The sequence below is a fragment of the Nicotiana attenuata genome, chromosome 4, assembly GCF_001879085.1.
Source record: "Nicotiana attenuata strain UT chromosome 4, NIATTr2, whole genome shotgun sequence".
In the NCBI taxonomy this organism is placed as follows: Eukaryota; Viridiplantae; Streptophyta; class Magnoliopsida; order Solanales; family Solanaceae; genus Nicotiana; species Nicotiana attenuata.
Window position 1 is genome coordinate 5,373,862 of NC_031992.1, and position 14,833 is coordinate 5,388,694.

The 14,833-nt window shown below is 38.3% G+C and overlaps 2 protein-coding genes and 2 non-coding genes across 7 annotated transcripts in view; 2 read left to right on the forward strand and 2 right to left on the reverse strand.

The window, feature by feature from the left end:
• On the forward strand, positions 6,875–11,602 carry LOC109224873 (plant UBX domain-containing protein 10-like). Its single transcript, XM_019389431.1, has 4 exons — positions 6,875–7,864; positions 10,161–10,331; positions 10,431–10,634; positions 11,158–11,602. Exons 1-4 carry the CDS (start codon positions 7,079–7,081, stop codon positions 11,386–11,388), a joined length of 1,392 nt encoding a protein of 463 aa, XP_019244976.1. The 5' UTR covers positions 6,875–7,078; the 3' UTR covers positions 11,389–11,602.
• TRNAV-AAC lies at positions 12,287–12,360 on the reverse strand. The gene has a single exon. It is a non-coding gene; the product is annotated as a tRNA-Val (tRNA).
• On the forward strand, positions 12,921–12,994 carry TRNAV-AAC. Its single transcript has one exon. It is a non-coding gene; the product is annotated as a tRNA-Val (tRNA).
• LOC109224874 (protein yippee-like At4g27745) overlaps positions 14,109–14,833 on the reverse strand; it is a 2,228-nt gene continuing 1,503 nt past the window's right edge. For all 4 annotated transcript variants that reach the window (XM_019389435.1, XM_019389432.1, XM_019389433.1 and 1 more), the window contains exon 4: positions 14,109–14,533. In XM_019389435.1, the coding sequence (XP_019244980.1) occupies positions 14,306–14,533 (228 nt within the window). In that variant the 3' untranslated portion in view covers positions 14,109–14,305. The remainder of the gene's footprint in view (positions 14,534–14,833) is intronic.

Genomic DNA, 14,833 nt, shown 5'->3' on the forward strand with positions numbered 1-14,833 from the left:
ATGTGGCATGTGCTAGGAATAGGCCCAACAGGCACACGGTCGACCTTAGGAATGATCCATTATATCCGCCTATGTCCATATTCAATCAACCAGGCCGATGTTCTAAGGATGTTACAAAGAGAAGTTTGAGTGATATGGAGTACAAGTCAGCTACACTTCACGTGTTGCTAAATTGTCCTGAAGTTGTACCATATCTCAAGTAAGTATTGATTTAGTAGTTATCAAAATCTAAAAATTACTGTGATTACATCTCCATGCAACTACTAAAAATATTTGATGTGTCACAGTCACTTTGTGGGTCAATTTGGCCATGATGCTGTATATACGAGATTTGATACGTGGTTCAAACAATTTGTAAGTTTCTCCTTAAAATATTCTAAAATACTATGTAGGTAAACAATGTTTGGAAGTTATGCTAACTTATGAATTTATTTAACGATTTGTAGGTAAATGATCCAAATAATGGTGTAAATCAATTTTTGAAAGATGTATCTTGGGGACCTGGGGTTGAGGTCACAACCATGTCTAAGTACGTTGTGAATGGTTATAAGTTTCATACAGAGGATTGCTCTAAAAATAAAAATAGCAACAACAGTGGGGTGTGGGTTCAAGGTGGTGATGGCAACCAAGATGGAGATATTGATTATTATGGTGTGCTCAAAGAAATAATAGAACTAGAATATACAGGTTGGCCAAATAAGAAATTGATACTCTTTAGATGCAAGTGGTTTGACCCACATCCAACAAGAGGTACAAGAGTACACAATCAATACAACATAATTGAGGTTAATCATACGAGGGAGTATGATCGCTATGATCCTTTCATAATTGCACATAATGTTAGGCAAGTGTATTATGCTCCTTATCCATTGCGGCGGAATAAGGCTGATTGGTGGGTTGTAATAAAAACTAAGCCTGTGGGTAGGGTAGAAGTCGAGAATGTGTTAGATGTTGCATATCAAAACGATATCTCCAGTGTTCACCAAATAGTGGACGAAGTTTTAGAAAAGGCGAAATACATAAATGGCCCCTTCAAGTTGTCCACAACGGTCATTTGAACACCTCAACAGACCTATTTATCAAGTAGACACTTCAAGTGTCTGTTAAGTAAATCAAATAGACATCCCGGTACTGTATACCAGATGCGTGAGTTACACTTGCCGAATGAGCCAATCAATGAACGACACGTGTAATTTGTAATTAAAACTTAACACAAATTAACCCAAAAAAAAACAAAATAAATTTAAAATGAAAAAACCCTTCCCCAGCGTCCCTTTCTCCTCCCCCCCCCCCTCCCCCCACCTCCAACTTCAACTTCATCTTCCTCAAACTCATCTTCTATATTTATAAAAGTTGTGGAAATTCGAATGACCCATTTATCAAAATTTTCGGGAAATTCGAATGACCCATCTTCATGTACTTTTGATTTAATTTATTAAACATGAAGGAACAACATTATCTGTCCACTCTTATCTCCGGTTCATGATAGGTGGCTGGATTTATGACAAACATCTGAATCATATACTCGGGCAAAGTGGGTTCGTTAAGTTGTATATATATGTCTTTAGTGAGAGAAATCAGTTGGGTGTGAAACTTTATGATATTCTGCAGGTTGAGCTCACCTTTCCTCTTTTAATAAGGCCCTAATTTTACTTGGAAAGCGGGCAGTAACCATATGACATAAATTTTTGAGCATCATGCAGGATTCCATTACCTTGTTATCTGGCTATCTCTTTTCTTTTCAGTCACCTGACAAGGGAAGCAATCTTGCCAACAGACATATTGAAGCAAAGCTCCCATATTTTGCTGATTTTTTTGCTCGATCAATCGTTCATTTGGCAATTATTTCTTCATTAACTTTAAATTTGTTGAATTTGATGTGATGATATATTTGGTAAGTTTGTTCTTTTGTAATGGAGGCAAAGGTGATTTAGGGTTAGAGGAGGGTGTTGAATGGTGGAGGAGAGAATTGGAGGAGAAGGGGGTATGAAAATTAAGTGGGGTCCACATTATTTTAGTAAAAAAAAAAGAAAAAACCTAATTTTAGGTTGGCAAGTCGCATCCCAGAGAGTGGATTTCACGCAATGGGGGCTGACATGGTCGGGTGTTTAGTTGATCTTCTATTGTGAATAAATAAAGGGTCTAATTGAAAATAGGCTCACTTGAGGTGTTCAGCTGGTCGTTGAGGACAACTTGAAGGGGCTGTTTATGTATTTCGCCTTTAGAAAATGATTTGGAACATCCTGAACACATATTGGAAGAAGTTGATATGGATGAAGCAAGAATTATAGAAAACGAGGAAGGAGAATCAACTGATGAAGCTCAAACTAGTGAGGAAGAAGAATTCTCGGACGAGGAACTATATGTCGATCAGCTTTAAAAAGTTGGTTTCTTTAATAACTCATGTTATAGCTAGTTTCTTTATATGTTTCAATCTAACTTTGTATTATGTCATGCAGATGTCAGGCAAGGGTCGAGGTAACAGTGATCCTACTGGTTCTCGGGGTAGAGAAAAGCCTAGGAAACAAAAGAAGAGGGTAGAAGGTACTAGTCAATCCATTCCTGCCTCTTCACAGATGCCTGTGCCTATGCCTGTGCCTGCGCCTCCACCCCAGGGCTATTCTGAGCTGCCAGCGCATGTCCAGCCCTACACCTTCGTGCAGGCGCCAGGTCTTTCTTCACAGGGCCATGGGACTGTACGACCTACATACAGTCCACCTGTCTCACATCCACATAGATCGCATCCATCAGCAGCTCATGGATCGCATCGATCCATGTCATATCCACATGGATAACAGCCATCCGTGTCACAGCCACCCGGGTCACAGCTATCCGTGTCTCATCCACTTGCGGCCCATACAGCTGTGTCGCACTCACAGGGCTCGCAGTCCCAGGGCTCGCAGCCATCTTTATCTGGGACTCCATCTATTGCAGGCCTTCGCCTGCGAGATACTAGCTCTGACCCCCTACACCTTCCACACATGCCTCCGATGTACATGCTTCGGACAATGATGCTGCTAATGACGAGGAGGTGCATTATGATGAATATGGCAGGATCATCATAGTCCCTGAGGGTGACGAGTAAGAGTTATTTGTTATTTTAACTTTTTTTGTTTAGTACAGTTTTACTAAGATATTAATGTATTTTTTTTAATAAAATTGCAGGTTCATCCCTAGTAATGTTACTACAAGGATCATCACCAAAGCCACCAGAAAGCTTTATGATGGTCCTTATGCGACTTGGAGTGAATTCCCATTCGCTCTCAAGGAGGCAATCTTCAATCAATTTAAGGTATAAATATTCTTTTAAGCAGTATAATCATTTATTAGCTTTTAGCTAATATTATATTATAAGCAGTTAATGCACTTAACTTTTGAATAATTATTAGCTAATAAAAGCTAAGTATAATATATCGAATATAGCTTTTATGATATTTTCATATAATACTTGACTTTTGAAATACAGAGCAAGTGTGTATGGGAACACCGCTATAGCGCGGAAGTGGCTGCAAACTTCCATCTCAAAGCTCGAAAGTGGTTGTCCCATTGTTTCTCCAAAGCTAGGCAGTTGAACCAGAAGCCTGGCTGGATGCTTCAGGATTTATGGGATGATTTGCAAAGGCAATGGCTTACAGCAGAGTTCTTAGAGAAGAGCGAAAAAGGAAAGAAAGCCCGGGCATCTGAGAAGGGAGGATCCTTGCACACTGGAGGTGCGTCAGCCTAGGACGATTAAAATGAAGAATGGTACGTAATTGCTTAATTTATTTTAATTTTCTTAGTATATGTATCTCTGTTTATTCAAGCTAAAATTTATGAGTTTTTCAGGAAAAAAAGTTGGGGCAGTCCGCATGAAACCAAGATGAACTCTTCAAAGGAGGAACTCATATTTGTGAAGAAGAAGAAAGAGACGGACCAAGAAAGGTGGGTCGAGGGGCCGAGCCTCGACTGTACATGTAAGTTTCGCTTTCATTAAGAATTTTGATTTACTTTTATATAAATTTGGAAATAGTAATTCACATATTATTTTTCTATATAGTCGCTTCACAGAGTGAAGTGGAGCAATTCATACGCAGTCAGCCACCTAATGAGTCCGGCGCGCCAATCCAACTATCGGACGAGGATGCTGAGAGAATGTGGACGCAGGCTGCTGGCGTCCAAAAGGGGAAGGTATACGGGCTTCCTAATAAGAGAATTCCATCGCTATAAGTATGGAATGCCAAGAATAGGGACTTCCTCCCAAGCCGAGCAACTTGATGGGGGAGAGCCTCTGCCTCTATGCGGGAGACTGTGGCAAAGCTCACATCCGAGCTAGAAGCCGCTAAGGAGAGAGAAAGGCTTAGAGATATGCAGTACTTTGGCATGCAAGGGCATGCAAAGAGCAGATTAAAACTCTCCTAGCTTCTGGCAATTTCCAACCCCGGTCTCGTGAGTCATCGCCAGAGGCTCGCCTTCCCCGTGCTCATTCCTCCCGTCCTCCCGTGGTCATTTTTCCATCATCGACAAAATAGCCCATTCTAGATACCGTCATGGTGAAGAAAGTTCATCAGACGGTGATGATAATGATGTAGAGAACAATCTTTGAACTTATTAGTTTATGCTTAGACAAATACAATTGGTTTTCGATATGTTCTGTAATAACATTTAACTATTAGTTTGCTAATTAACTTAAAGTATAAAGGTCTATTGAACTTATACTTTGTTCATTATAATTGTTGTTATTGTTGTTGTTGTGTTGCTGTTGTTGCTGTTGTTGGCATATTTGCCTATAGGAATTTTGTAAGCTGGCAGGTGTGTAGCTGCCAAAAGAGGCCAGTTCCTGCCAGCAATATACCAAGAAAAGCGACCAACTTTGGTCGCTATTTGGTCGCTTTCTATTTAAAAAAAAATAATTTCTGTGAAAAAATAGTGACCAAGGTTGGTCGCTATTTAACTCAGATTTCCCAAAAAGCGACCAAGATGGTCGCTATTTACCAGAAAATTAACAATTTCTTGAAATATGGCGACCAGTGTTGGTCGCTTATTAATAAATAAAAAAATTAATTCATGTATTTAGCGACCAACTTTGGTCGCTTATTTTAAAAAAATAATTAAAAAATTTATAGATATAGCGACCAACTTTGGTTGCAATTTTCCAGATTTTAAAATATAATATTTCGTATGCAGACCAAAGTTGGTCGCTACTTTATAATTAACAATAAATAAAAAAAAATAAAATTTACACAAATGAGACCAACTATTGGTCCATAAAATTTATAATATTAAAATAATATAGCGACAAAAGTTGGTCGCAAGTGTCTTTACCGGAATATTTGGTCCTTTGACTTTAGAGACCAAAGTTGGTCGCTAATTAGCGACCAACTTTGGTCCCTAAGGTAAAGGGACCAGCTTAATATCGACCAGGCACGTTTGGTCGCTTTTTGGCCAATAAGCGACCAAGACTGGTCGCTTTTTGTGGTCGTTTTTTTCAGGATTTCTAGTAGTGGGACCGGCTGCTAAGTGGGCCGGTTCAACCGGTCCCAAACGGGCCCAACGGCTTTTTTTTTTTTTAAAAAAAAAATTATTCCAAATTCTTTTTAGCCGTTACTAAAGTTTAAAAAATGGCCATTGGCCTGCAAAAATAGCCGTTTGCTATTTCTAAAATAGTCATTTAACCCCCCAACTTTGTTTTAACCCCAAACTTTTTATAATTACACTTTTATCCTATTTTCAACTAAAAATACCCCCTCATTCTTTCATTTTTCTCACAAGATCATCAATCTCTCTCATTTCTCAAACTCAAATTGAAGTATTCAAGTCTTCACTCATCTCTCATTTCTCAAACTCATATTCTTAATTCAAGTTAAATCATGCGCGGTGATTAGAGCGCGCGCATTTGTTTGGGAACACTTTAATGTGGTAGAAGAAAATGAAGAAGTTTACATAATAAAGTGCAAGAACTGTGATCGAGTCTTCACTCATCGTCCAAAGTTGGAGGGAACATGCTGTTTAAGGAGGCATATAAAGAGTTGTCTTGCGCGTTCTCCAGACATTCGTATTTAAGATTTTAAGTTGATTTGAGACAATTTGTGTTATTTTAAAATTATTAGACGTATTATGCTTAATGTTTTAGTTTGTTAGATTAATTTGAAGTATTATGTTGAAGGCACTGAACTTTAATTTGAAGTATTAAATGAACTTTAATTCGCAAGTTTGATACCGAGTTCATCTTAATATATATATATATATATATATATAAAAGCTATATAATTTACAAGAAATTGCCTTAGATAAAAAATTAAAAAAAATAGGCCAGGCCCACTTGGGCCCACATAGGCCCGGGACCGGCCCACTTAGTCCGGGACCATTAGGTCCCGGTCCCGGTCCGGTTCCTACCAATAGCTCACGAAATCCGGGACCGTTTAAGCCCGGCCTACAAAGCCCGCGCCCACTTAGGACCGGCCCACGAGGCCGGTTTAGGCCCGGGGCCGGCCATTTGCCGGCCTTAAGTTAAACAATCAAAATATAGGCCGTGAAGAACTAATTTTTGATATTATCGTATATTAATATCAATGAGGAAAAAGAGTATAATATTAAAGTGTAGAGAAAAAAAAAATTAATCTCTCATTTTCACACTACAAGGAAATTAGATTTTCGGTGATTAGCTTTGTGGCGACTCATTGGTCGCCACTAAAGTGTTGCTGGATTGAGTAGCGACCTACTTAAATCTTTTTGTGACCCATTTGTTTCTGTTTGAGGCGACCGCCACATAGCTAATTTGCTCAAAACTACAACGACGCCGTATTAGTTTCCGGGGCCCCGAGTCGTCATAGTAGTGCGCAAATGACATCACATTATTCTTGGTAGTTGTAAATTGATATCTCTGCTCCGTCTGAAAAACATGGGGAATGGCAGATTTGTAATTCCAAGATAGCCAGAGGCAATTTTGGCCATAAAATAGAAACAATTATATCCATCTTTTTCAATCTCATACTCTCATTTGTCATTTCATCGAACAGGTAGTAGTCAAAACCCCTAACTTCCTAAGCTTCTTCTGAAAATTATACCAATATAGTGAGAAATTGAAAAGGGGAAATCAGAAATGGATGATGTAGCTGAAAAAGTAGCTAATTTTCAAGCAATAACTGGACTCGAAGACTCCGATTTATGCACTGAAATTCTCTCCGCACATAATTGGGATCTCGAATTAGCGATCTCAAATTTCACCTCCAGTTCCACCGAAAATTACCGTTCTGCTACTGTCACTGCTTCTGAAGCTACCACTAGTACAATTCCCGAAGAAGTGGAAATCGGACTTGTTGTCGGTGGGCCTCATGGACCGCCGCCAGGACTCGCTTGGAAGATTATTACGCTGCCGTTTTCAATTATCTCCGGTAGTCTAGGGCTAATTTCAGGAGCTGTTGGATTTGGTGTATGGGCGGCTAGTGGAGTTCTATCGTATGGATTAAGCATGATCGGGCTGAACTCGGTCCGAAATGGTGAGTCGTCGGCCCGTTTAGTGTCAGTATCTGCAGCAGTATCAGAGGCTATGGATTTTGTAGCGAGTTTTGAGAGGGATTTTGGTAATATAAGGCCGAATTTTGTAGCTGAGGGTTTTATGGACGCGTTGCAGAGGTCTAGAAATGAGTATAAGCTACTTTTTGTTTATTTGCATTCGCCGGATCATCAGGATACGCCGGTGTTTTGTGAGAGAACGCTTTGTAATGAGGATTTGGTGGCGTTTATTACTGAGAATTTTGTTGCTTGGGGTGGAAGTATTAGAGCTAGTGAAGGTTTCAAGATGAGTAATAGTTTGAAGGCTTCGAGGTTTCCGTTTTGTGCTGTTGTAATGGCTGCTACGAACCAGAGGATCGCTTTGCTTCAGCAGGTACAACAATTTATAGTCATTTAGAATTGTAAATTTACACGACAGTTATATTATTGTTTTGTTTACTGCAAATTACTGGTATAGTATATGATGGATTGAATGTTCATTTATGGAAATAATGTGTAGGTTGGTTTTTGCGTGTGTGTATATTTTGGTCATAATAGTTCGTGTCTGCTTATTAGCACCTTGACTATTCCTTTGGTTCATGCATCTTTCCATCAGTATAGGTAATTGGAAACTGTGCTCAAGGCTAGGCTAAGATAGATAAAAAAAATCACCTTAATTTTTTTCCTTTGTTAGGAATTGATCCCTTGTCTCCAATGCTTCTCATTCCAGCTCCATTGGCCACTAAGCACACAATTTAATGCATGAATTGCTTGTATATTATCAGTTGTTCTCCTAGAGATATTTGGTTGAACTGAACACGATATTAAATAAAGGGTGAAGAGTTTGGCTACAGTGGTAAATTATGTTTTGTAGATAAAGGGTGAAGAGTTTGCCCCTTTATAGTTTTTGGACTTTATGGATAACCAATGTTTATTGCTGTGTGAGGTACTGCGTGCCAAAATTTGACGTAGCGGTGGCTGACATGTTTGATTGGATTTGAGAACTTTGTTTCTTGTGACATAATATGATTGAGGCAAAGATTGCTCTAGTTACAACATTGCACAATTGGTTTACCCCCATCAGCTTAGATGGGGAATTCTCCATTAGTGTTTTGATTTGCTACATGTCTTCTTAATAACTAAAGCAGCATAGCAATCTATGACATATGTGGCTTATAATTTTATGTTGTCCACAAATAAGGCATATGATCTGTCTTCTCACTCCTTTAAAAATAACTTTTAATCAAACAGACAAAAAGGAAAATCAGAGGATTTTTTGTACTTGAAGTATTGGTAGTTTCAAGATGTTAAACTAGAATTATGGAATATTAGTTCAGCTGCTTATCTAATTCCAACAAAGTTTATATGCTATTATTTTGAACTTTTGTCATATCATTAAAATTGTATCTAGAAGTGACTTATGAATTATGTGTACTCCTTCTAGAGTTGTTCGAGCACATCTGATTGTTGAATGCTTAAGTGGGATTATTTTTTTTTTTTTTTTGAAATGGTAACAGATTCCAATATATTGATAAGATTTGTCACTAGCACAAAGATTGTGCTAAGGAGTAACAGGTTACAAGACCCAAAATAGACAAAAACCAATCTTGTAACAGCTACAAGGAGCCTATGAGATCTACTAGAGATTCTCCATCTTGTACAAGTGCTTCTTTACACCAAAAATAAAACAAAAATATACAGTTCATCTTAATCCTTTGTTCGTGGCTTAAGTGGGATTATTTTAGTGATTTAAACATGACGAAGGCCTATGGTTGTTGGTTATAAGGAAAAAGGACATGGTTATTGTCATTTTCCCTCTTTTTTTGTTGTTGAAATTGTAATATTTGATGAAATAGAGGAAAACATGGTTGATCCCTGTCGTACTCCTCACCCTTTCGCTACCCAAGCAGTTGACTGTCTCTATGTCAGCGTGACTTCTGCTGAATGTATGTATCAAGAGAATAATTTATCTTCTTTTTACTAAAATGGGCTCTAATCACAACATTACCTTTCTTCATTTTTGAATGAACAATCTTACATTCTTTTGGTTAAGTATGCGCAATGACTTGAAATTAATTGGTACTTGTATCAAAATAAGTTGTATGAACCTAAACAACCTCCTGTCAAAATAATAGAAGAGTAAAGGAGAAATGCAAGAGTATATGCCATAGATGTAAAGGTTCCAAAAAGTAACATTACAAGACACATGGCTGTACGAAGGAATGACATTAAGGGGATAATAGGAGAATGCAACTAATTTATTCACAGTGAACTTGAAAGCCTTCCATGATTTTTGATGCTACATATATTATCAGAATGGTTAAGTGTGGACTTATTGTTTGAAGTGGGATAGTCAACTTGGAAAACAACATTGTCCTCCAGCTTTCTATTGGTGCTTTTTTGCCCTTTTTACCTGCAAACCTAACTTTGCAGAAAACGTTATTAGGCTTATAGCCTAAAGTGTTAAAAACCAATGATGCTATATTCACCAGTCGCCACATAAGAGTCCCACAAAAAAGAGAAGGAAAAAAAAAGGGAGCAAACTAGAGCTGTCATACTGTAATTGCTACTACTTCTGAAGGAAGCACACTTGTCTTGATGACCCATTTTTTGTGTAGAAAAATAAACCAGCTTCATTGATCTTCTTCTTAGTGACTTATATGCTTATTTCGGTGATCAACGCTCTGCAGGTGGAAGGGCCAAAATCTCCTGAAGAATTGCTTACAGTACTGCAAAGAGTGATCGAGGAAAGTGCCCCTGTGCTTGTCACGGCTAGGGTTGAGGCAGAAGAAAGAAGAAACAATATGCGTTTGAGGGAGGAGCAAGATGCTGCGTATCGCGCTGCGCTAGAAGCTGATCAGGTAAGTGCTTTAGGTTCCGAATATGCCTTTTCCCTCTTCAAGTTATTTTTGCAAGGGGGTAAAATGCTTTGCATAGCTGAACTCTTTGCCCTTTACTAGGCTAGAGAGCGCCAAAGGAAAGAAGAGCAAGAGCGGCTGGAAAGGGAAGGTGCTGAAGCTGAAAGTAAAAGAAAGGAGGAAGAAGAGGCCCGGGAAAGAGCTGCCCTTGAAGCTGCTGAAAGAGAAGCTGCATTAGCTAAAATGCGCCAGGAGAAACTTTTGGCATTGGGAACTGAACCTGAGAAGGGTCCTGATGTTACTCAAGTAATCATCTTGCTCTTTATTCTCATATTATAAGTCTATTTTACAAATTTTGTGAAAGGCATGGTTTTTCCTGTAAGATAGAAACTTTAACTGCTCAAGTCTTATCTCATGATTCTCCTTTCATGACTTAACATAATTTCATTTCATTCATTTGATTGTCTTAGCTCCGAAGAACATATACATGGAGGTAAACCATTGTTTATAGAGTCTCGTTCAGTTCAGTCTTGAATGATTTCATCTGGAAAGAATTTGAACAGAGAAGATATAGTGCTAATAGAAGCTGTCCAGTAAAGGGATCTATCAGAAAGCATATGGAATCCTGAAAATTATCTTGTACTTGTTAACTGGTTTCTTAAGGTTGAGCAAAATGTACATGTTAAATGCAGATGATTAAAGAGGAAACAGAGGGCAATATAAAAACTGCATAATCTCAGGCTCTAATGCTTTAAATTTTTTATGTGATTCTCAGTGATCAGAAAGGTTTTGATGTTGATGTTTCTTAATCTTGTTTTGGATCATTCAGGTTTTGGTACGGTTTCCTACTGGAGAGCGCAAGGACAGGAGGTTTCATTGTACAACAACAATACAATCGCTGTATGACTATGTTGATTCTCTGGGATGCCTTGAGGTTGACAATTACAGCCTGGTATCCAACTTCCCCCGCACCGTGTATGGCGCAGAGAAACTTTCTTTGTCCCTGAAAGATGCCGGATTACATCCTCAGGCCAGCCTTTTTATTGAGTTGACCTCATGAGAACAGCATTAGACTGATGGTTTCAGTTAAGTCTTGTTCTAGAAAATTTCCTTCTGAAATATTTGTACTCAGCCATAGTTAGCAAATGCATTCATTACCTAATAGTTGCCTATACTATTCTACTGCTTTGTCTGATAACAGTAGGGAATAAATGAATGGGATGATACTTCATTAGCAAATTCAAATACAAATTATAAAGAAGCCTGTTTTACCATTCAGTATTAAAGCAACCTGCGCTTTTTGGGGCTAGGAGGGAGAGACAACAATATATGCTGCTTGTGAATTTCCTCAAGCCTTTATTAACATGGAATAAAGTCATCTCGTCCAATTTCGCCTTCATAACATCCGTCCGGTACACAAATTTCTCCAGTTTCTTGCTCAAACAATTTAGTCCAGCAGTTGCTAAGACTAAGTAGAAGGGAAGCCTTAGAGCACCGGTAAAGTTGTCTCCATGTCTATAGATCAGGTGTTCGAGCCATGGAAGCAACCACTAATGTTTGCATTAGGGTAGGATGTCGACATCACACCCCTAGGGATGTAGCCCTTTCCTCAGCCCCTCGTGAATGCGAAATGCTTTGTGCACGGCTTGCCGTTAAGTTGCTATAAGACTAAGTCATCTGGGCTTGACATGAATAACTTGAAGTGATGAAGAAAGACTACCAAGGAGCCCCTATCAGTTCACAAGTTATTTTGTGTTTCGGCATTATAGAACCAAACAAGCAATAAACCAATAACAATCAGTCCTATAATCTATGCAAAGATCCTACAAACAAACAAAAAAATGTAGAAAAAAGACAGTAGGATAAGTAGTTATTATACTGTGAACACCTGAAATATCCAAACCATGAGTATGTGCAAAAACCAAACTGAACAAGTTGCCAAAAAATAGGTAACAATTTGGCTTCGCCCGGACTCGAACCGGAGACCTTCAGTGTGTTAGACTGACGTGATAACCAACTACACCACGAAACCACTGATGAAGACATTTTGCTCAGTGAGTTTCCAGGAGACTTCTAAATAATAAGCTAATGGCTTCACATGATGTGGAAGAGTATCATTTTCCCTTTGTTATGTTGAACTTCTTTTTGCTTCTCTGATTGAAATGACAAAGATCAGTGTCACGAGGTTCAAGTTGAACTTGTGCCAATAAATGTGCAGCACCATTAGCAACCTTTATTTAAGGTTCGTAGAAAGTTGAGAAGGAGGCAATTATATGGTTTTCATACATGATACATGCTCTTAAGTGAGTTATCATAAGCAAAAGTGTTTTGAGCTATGAATTCAAGTTGAAATTATGTGTTCTCTCTCGGTTACGAGTTTTTGAGTTCAGTTTATTGATACATGAAGAATTTACTAGAAATGTTAAATCGTGTTTAAAATTAGAAATATCAGTTAAATGGAATAGAATTTCATTTTTGCTGCAAAATTAGATTTTGAGAACACTAGGTCACAACGTTATTAACGTAAGATTGCTAGAAATCCACTGGAGAAATAATAATATTTACTTTAATGAGCAAATTGACTTTCACAATGGTTTCGTGGTGTAGTTGGTTATCACGTCAGTCTAACACACTGAAGGTCTCCGGTTCGAGTCCGGGCGAAGCCAAATTTTTACCATTTTTTGGCAACTTGTTCAGTTTGGTTTTTGCACATACTCATGGTTTGGATATTTCAGGTGTTCACAGTATAATAACTACTTATCCTATTGTCTTTTTGTTATCTTGAACTTCTCTCTGTTTCTTTTCATTTGGAAAGAATGACAAAGAGTAGCTCGACGCTTCAGGTTTAAATTTTGCCATCAAATGTGCAGTATTATTAGTAATCTTCACGTGAAAATTGAAAATGCATGAAAGAAGTACATCCTCTGCTGCACTTAGAATATGTTATTGCCGCGAAATCATGCAAACAATTCTTTCTGCAGTATCATGAGAATGATTTGATTTTTGCATACATGCTCATTAAGTGAGACTTCATAAGGAGAAGTGTTTGCTTTTGAACTGTAGAGGTTCTGTATTCTTTCTCAGTTACGAGTTTTAGTGTTCAGTTTTTTAGTATATGAAGAGTTTATGGGATGTTTTGCTGTATATTCAAAAGCTGTACTGGTTTTACCACGATAGAAAATAGTACTGATGTCACAACCAAAAGGTCTGCGGACACACTACCCTCCCCAGACCTCATGGTGTGGGATAATACCGGGTATGTTGTTGTTGTTGTTGTAACTAAAAGGTCAAAGAGACATGAGTTATGTGAAGTAAACAAGTTGAAGAACGTGAATCATCGTATGATCTGCATTCGAAAAGAAATTCCCAGCGAGGCATTTCCTTTCCAGCAACAAATATAGAAAACAGAAGTAGTAGAAATTAAACTGTGGACAAAGCAACCACATTCACTTCGTTTTCCTTCACACTTCCTCTCTATTCATCAAGAAACAGCCAACTACATATAGGAGCCAAATCTCACTTAACAGCCAAACACATTCTTTCTAAGAAACCATAGTTCAACTGAACTTCTGTAACAAGTTCATATGAACTTCAACTGCTACATCTATCGAGTATAGCTGCAACGTTTCCCGAGTTATTATCAAACATCTTTCATCATGTCACAATGTCAATCTGATGGACTTTTCCAAGTGTAAACAAGAAAAGCAAAGAAAAGAGTATTGAAGTATTATCCATGACAAAGAATTCATGCAGTCTATAGCAGAAACCAAAAGGAGCAGATATTATAATTTTGTGATATTAACAAATTATGATTTTGGAGATAAAATATTTACAAGATTGTTCAAGATGTTCAATCCAATTGGACAATAAACATAAGAAATTTACAGAGCAATGAATTGACATTTTGAATTGATGAGAATTGATTTAACAAGATTAACATGTATTAGCATCCACACACTTTCAGACTTCACGGTGCACTACCAGTTATCCTTGACAATCTTTGACTTCTCAAGCACGAATTTCCCTTCCTTGTACTTCTGCGTCTCTTCATAAGCTCGTTCGTATTTCCAGCCAAGAACCTCACGACAGTCACAGCAATGGACATCAGCAACTGTATGGAGGCCCGTCATTAGCTGTCTATCCTCTTTTGGCCCCACGACTATGTTCATTGCATGAGAAAACAAAAATGCACGACCATTTCTTCCCTAATGTCAAATTAGGCAACAATATATTCATGATAATATCTCAAGTAAACAAAAGGATAGATTTTGCACTGAAATAGATAACATAGAAAAGACGAAGATATATTCCCCATTAAGCGACATTTTCCAACTAGTTTCCTTCAGCTATGTCGCATGGACTCTCCAAAATGGTGTTGCACCGTGTCGGATCCGACATGCACCCAACAACATTTTCGGAGAGTCCTAGCAACATAGCATACAACCCACCTGATTTGCGAGAGCAATGGGAGACTTGCTCCATAGAAACCCCCCCCCCCCCCCCCC

Bases quoted from the DNA above. Each gene is read 5' to 3' on its own strand.
- LOC109224873 (XM_019389431.1), top strand. From the start codon at position 7,079: ATGGATGATGTAGCTGAAAAAGTAGCTAATTTTCAAGCAATAACTGGA. The intron at 7,865-10,160 runs GTACAACAATTT...AACGCTCTGCAG, and splicing joins GGATCGCTTTGCTTCAGCAG to GTGGAAGGGCCAAAATCTCC. The intron at 10,635-11,157 runs GTAATCATCTTG...TGGATCATTCAG, and splicing joins AGGGTCCTGATGTTACTCAA to GTTTTGGTACGGTTTCCTAC.